Source organism: Osmerus mordax, chromosome 10, assembly GCF_038355195.1.
Source record: "Osmerus mordax isolate fOsmMor3 chromosome 10, fOsmMor3.pri, whole genome shotgun sequence".
NCBI lineage: Eukaryota > Metazoa > Chordata > Actinopteri > Osmeriformes > Osmeridae > Osmerus > Osmerus mordax.
Window position 1 is genome coordinate 15,567,102 of NC_090059.1, and position 6,263 is coordinate 15,573,364.

Here is a 6,263-nt window from a genome sequence, read left to right on the forward strand (position 1 = left end):
AAAAATTATAATGAAGGTAGCGTATTTTCCAAGGTGCAGTTTAGGCCCCATCAGCGTATCACAATCTACTGACACCCTCTTAGTTGAAAGTGGATATTTTCCTTTACTAAGAACAAGAAATGTTCCTGCTCTGGGTTGTCGTAGGCAACAACAAACCAGCAGGCAGTCAACCATGTCTACAACAGCCCCAACAGACCTGCTGGATCTGACAGTGACACCGCAGAGAGGCTAGGCAACCACAGCAGTCAGCTCTGAGCAGGAGATGATTTAAATAGGCCGCCCGGTCAGGAGGCAGTGTGTCTGATTGGAGCTGTGTTTGGAGCTGTGTGTGTGTGTGTGATGACAATGGTGTCATAGCCAGCTGACTGTCAGTGGATGCCGACGGCTGACAGGGAACTGGCCACTCTCCCGCTCCAGTATGCAGTAACAGAAGCCTGCTGTCTTGTCTGTAGTTCAATCACGGCCCATTGTCACACTATTGTAGCGAACAGGAAGGAACAGAAGTGAACGAGACGGAATGATGTGTTTGCTACAGCAGGTGGCTGCTGGTCTTGTCGACCACATCCTCGAGACATGATTGGAGTTTTTAGGCCCAATCAATACACAAAAGGAACCATGTGATGAAATGAGTCTTGCAGTGTGTGTGTGTGTGTGTGTGTGGGGGGGGGGGGAGGCAGGGGGAGGGGGGGGGGGAGTCTGGCCCGTCACCACGGTGACGACCTACGTGCACACGGCCAGACCACGCCTGTGATATGTGGTGGCAGGTGTGAGTAAGTGGGCAGGTCATGTTTATGAATGAGTCAGTGGGAGTCTGCCATTGGATGCTGAGGCTCTGCGTAATGTCGCTGATCTCCATGCCGACCCGCCATGGAAACAATGGAAGGCCTCCCTCTTCAGCCCCTCGCACTCCGATAGTTGATTACCATCCCTGTTTCAGACAGTAATTACCCAGTCGGGGGTAAAATCATAGCATGACAGAGGATAGGTTCTTAGTAAGAGCATTGCAGACACACACACACAAACACACACACACTGTGAAGAATACTAAGCTCATCTATATGCCAGGAGAGCACAGACAACCTGAGCATAGAAAATCCTTAAGAAAAGGTCTGACTGGTCTTTACCAGTGATCTATGACAACATCATCCGGTCTGTACCCTGACCTTTACATTTAGAGGGAAGAAAAACAAGCTCATCATTGGATCAGTGACTGTCTTCTCACCCTTGACTTTAAAGCAGAGGACCGATAAGGGCAAAAACGTCAGCTTTGCCTGTTTCTGACTTGGCATAGTATGGCTTCTGAATAGGTGACCGCTGTTGAATTGCTTTCGCGGAAAGGTTCTCAACGTTTTAGGATGGATGTGTCGGCGATCATGTCCCTTTACAGTCATCTTGCCGCATTGCCTATTACGTCAAACACACTGAAAAAAAGCTTAAAGTTAAAGTTCCTTTAATACCAGGAATGAAGACTTTAAAAGAAGACCTAACTGACACATAAGAGTTTTTAATACGGATTTTCACAAGGCTCTTAGGCAGATGCAGCTTATCATTCATTATAAGACCTATGCTCAAGACATGATATTTGACTGGTTGAGAATGACTTTCAACTGCTAGTACTATCCTCAAGCAAACGTTTCACTTGAATCTTTGAAACCTGGAAATGGTAAGGATGGATTCATTGATCTGGACATAACTGGAGTTGGTTTTGTATCGTTACAGAGGACTGAAACTACTTCAAGGGTCAAATAAATTAAATAATTGTAATTGCAAATGCATTTGCCAGGGAAGACACTGGTCCTAAACCGATGCAAATTTGACCACTGCATTTTAACACTTGTATACAGACAAAACTTTGTAATGAATATCACTGTTACAGTCTACACAAATGTCTGCAACTCAAACCACAAGAGCAGTAGGCTACATAACTAATGTGGCAGGCTAAACATGAGAAAAGACGGTGCGTTTTGAAAAGGGGCTTCTATCCAGATGGGCATGCGCCAAGAAACAGGTGCCCCATGTGCATAATCACGTCCTCCTGTTCTCTTTGAAATGAGTTCTATTTGATGTTCGCTGTCTACGGCTTGACGAGCTGGATTGAACAGTAACATTTCTAATGTTGGTGTGCCTTAAAAAGGCAATGAGAATGAGCAAAGTAAAATAAGGCTATGCAACCCCAGCATACGTGGGACTGCTAGGTTGAATACCAGAAAAATGTATACCAGTAATTATGATGCATAAAACCTTTCCATCGATTATAAAATAATGCACACTGAAATCGAGCCTGTCCGTGCATGACCATTACCTCGGGACCTGAACTGTAGTTCGTAAAATGCTGGGGCCATGTGCACTGTCATCCTTGATGATAGATAACGACAATGATGTGACGAGGTTTACATTTAATACATCTAACAAATAATGGATTGTAATGCAAAAATGCCCACCTGGTGCCAAACGAACGCATCGAATCAAAATCTTTTTTTTTATCGCCTAAAAAAGATGCTGTCATGGAAATCGTTGAAGCCTTACGTCGGCTACGAGTTTTTGGCAATGTAATGAAAATACAACTAGATGAATGAGCGGATAGCTTACCTGTTAAGATATATTCCGATCACTGTTCAGTTTATGATGCTGCCGAAAATGCAAACCTCTGAACACCGAACAGCAGGTAGAGGAAGGGAGAACGTTCTCTTCAGACAGTGCGGACTTCACAACCAAACTGCGGTTGCCGAGCAGGTCTAATTCAGCTGCGACCGAGGCCACTCAACAAACAAGCCATACAATTCTAAATGTCTAATGATTCACCCTTGGCCAAGCAAGGTTTAAAAAGTTCATTATAATTAATAATTGTGCTATCATAGGTGATTTAGAATTATTATCATTGAGTGCTTTGGAAAGCAGATCACCCGGGTTATGGTCAGTGTTTGAAATTGTTACAGTTTCCCGGGTAACTTTAATGGCAAATAATAGAAGAAAATGGAAAGTAACTTGAAAATGTTTGTCTTGTATCATACTGGCATCTAGTGGCTGTTCGGGAATAGGGCCTGTGTTACAAATGATACGAGGCAATATAAAAGGACAAAAACTGTGATACTGGATATGGCACAATAATTAAATTTATTATTTGATATTTTTAAATTAAGTAACAAATGATGTACATTTTCGACAACGAAAATACGAATTATAAAGAAAGATAGAGAGATGCATGCATTTCAATCAAATAAGAGGAAGGTCAGGTTGTATCTCAGGCCCCTTATTGATGTTTGGGTCCCCATTGCAGTAGGACACCAGGAGAACTCAGGGCCCTGGATGGGATGTTTCACCATGGGTCACTGCTTTCTGAACTGGAAGAGAGACACCAGTCACACACTGCATATCAACAAACCGACACCCTGTCATTACATCATCCCTTTCCCTCCATGTCTGTCTGACCGTGGTGTTGGGTTGCTTTCTGAGTCCTCTCCAAACAGCAGCCAAGCCAGTGCGGCTTCTGGGGTGGATCTCTTCCCGTACCTAGCAGAGGCGACAAGCAACAACTATCCTCAGTTAAACTGAATGCTATTTTGCTTTGTCCAAAACAAGATCTCTCTTGATGAGTGCAATATCTTGGCAGAGCAAGGACAAGTCGCTGAACAACATTCGTTTAATTCCCTTTTAATCAGGAAAGTGGATTTGATCTTAATGACCCCCTGTGGCCATGAATGTGTTTGACTATTGTTGGGCCATGTCTATTCATGGACATTAATAATGTGTCATTTTGTGAGTAAAACAGTAAACTGGGCCAGGCAGCTACATTAGACATTCCAGTTCTGCCATCTCCATGGTTAGTTGACCGAGTTACAAATCACATGAGCGATTAGTTCCAGACATTTACGAATCCCTACACAACCTCTCCAACCCTAACGGCTGAGCACTGAGGTGTGAAGCTCCTGGGTGAGAGAATCGATGGGCTTGTCTGGGTGACACACCCCTGACACGCAATGACAAGTCCAGCCCTGTTAATGATACCCCCTGCTGTCTTGGAAGGTCTAATAGAGGACTGGGTTTAAGTCTCATCTATACACGCCTACATGCAGTATCGCTGCTAGGTATAACACATACGTTTACAGTCAGACACAAACAAGCACACAGTGCACAGTGTGTGTGTGTGTGTGTGCATGTGTGTGTGTGTGTGTGTGTGTATGGGTGGATAAAAGACAGAATTCCTCAGTTAAGGTGTCTTTTTTTTTCAATCCATGGTGTTTTTCCTTGTTGTTTTTAGTTTTAGGTTGGGTGTCAGATGTTAAAATAAATCTTGTGAAGTCATCTGTGACATTGTTTGTAAAAACGTTAACACAAAGGTTTGTGTTCACTAACATTTTCTAGAAGGGTATAATAATGATGATCAGTAGGCCTACATGCCTAATGATGCAGTGCAACATGATTGCAATGTTTTTTTCTTTTTTTTTTCTTGGTTGGATAATTGGCTAACCAAGTGGGGCCCAGTGGGCCATTACAGATGGTTCATGTCTGTATATTACACTCCACAAGGAGGTTAGAGTGAAAGCAGGGCTCCTGTCCAAGGCATGCGTCGTCATTTCAGTTAACAAGTGAAGACCACACCGTGACCTTTACACAGCGGTCGTAAATTTGCGCCGTAATGTAATCATTCCATAATGAACTTTGTGGGCTACTGTAAATCAAGAAGTAGTAGGCCTATGCACAGTGAAGATGTATCATCTTCGAAAATATATAACTTTAACTTCGTCAATAACTTCCAAAACTCAAGCGTGTTCGAATGCTTAAAATGTTTTAAAACCTAAGATTCATGAACCTGGGCACAAAAAAAACAGATCCGTCAGATTGCGGTTATTGCGCTTACCTCTGTCTAGTAATAAGGTTGACGTAGTGCCGGAGAGCTGTGTGGTATTTGGCCCATTCCTCCGCTGGTGCATTGTTCCCTGGACTCTCCGGTTTGGGTGGGTAGGCTTCGGCAAAGCTACTCAAACATACCAGCACGCATAAGACAAGGGCTGCGAGGAAAAACCACGGTCTCAACATGGCCATCTGCAACAAATAAGGTATAGCCAACGACCTTTAAAACAATTATCGCGATTATGTACAACCTGTAGGAGAACATAAAAAGTTTGACACAATATGATTTTCATTAAGCAGAAAAATCAAGCAGTGTACTGAGACTTGCAGCAACCTCGCGCCTCTAGAACTCGTCATAAACAAATAGGCGACAGTGCTGTCCAGGGTCCTGAAGATTTACCCACCACATGTGAAAATGGATTTCAATTATCAATTTATTCTTTACTAGTAAAAGCAATTTATATCACAAATGGGATGACTCCATTCAATTCAGACTTATTTTGGAACCTATTTACCATTACATAACAACGATTCACTAAAACCACCTAAATGAAAGGAAATTGTTTAAGGCATGAATATACAATAAAAAAGAATCAGAAAAGTGCATTAGAGAAAAAAAACTCACTTTTTGATAGGGTCTGGTTGGGTCCACAGGCAGTCACGAAGTTCCTGTTGAGTGCCTTGTTCTTCCCCTTATTTCAAGGGCTTATATACTGTGAGCTACCTGATGCTCGCCTCGAGACATCACAGTGAGAGGCAGAACGAGGAAAACCACACCCCTCATTGGTCAGATATCAGCTGCTGGCCCAATTAGGTGTAAATCATGTTGAGTAGGCAAACCACCACCAAAGACGTTTACGTAGACTAATTATAGGCCTTAAGGTTATGTACATAGGCAACCCTTTGTATCCGAATCGTTTTTTTTTTTTTTTTACACAGTTAGATCAGAAGTTTCTTAGATCTAAAATAGGGGAACTGCCAGTTCTTGTAGTTAATCCAGCATCGAGTTCATCCCGCCATTCATTTATCGTGAATCGTTGTAAATCGATGTTTTCGCCAACTTGTCTTTCGTCAGAGGCTTTGACTCAGAGCCTAGTGTTGTATCTTGTTGATTCATCTGCTTGGGTTACGGCATTAAGGAAACTGGACCAATTCCGTGGGATACTAAATAAATCCTACAGGTTACTTTACTGAAGCATCATCATACTCCGACTTTAACTTGTACATCCTCATATCATTAGGAGACGTTTGTCTGTGAAGTGGTGCACAGCCTAACCCTAATCCAGACAGATTAATCCTAGTACTATACTGAAAACGTTTTTAATGGAAATACTTCTTGAATTTTTCTCTTACTTTAGTATTATAGGCTTAATCCATGTCTGGTAAACTTCAAAATTGGTGATTTAGGCCAG

General features: G+C 42.6%; 1 protein-coding gene across 1 annotated transcript; it reads right to left on the bottom strand.

Moving 5' to 3' along the window:
• Positions 1-3,102: 3,102 nt before the first annotated feature.
• LOC136950243 (peptide Y-like) lies at positions 3,103-5,542 on the bottom strand. Its single transcript, XM_067244452.1, has 4 exons — positions 5,477-5,542; positions 4,859-5,043; positions 3,430-3,510; positions 3,103-3,341 (listed from the first exon to the last, which is right to left on the bottom strand). Exons 2-4 carry the CDS (start codon positions 5,041-5,043, stop codon positions 3,317-3,319), a joined length of 291 nt encoding a protein of 96 aa, XP_067100553.1. The 5' UTR covers positions 5,477-5,542; the 3' UTR covers positions 3,103-3,316.
• Positions 5,543-6,263: the final 721 nt, after the last annotated feature.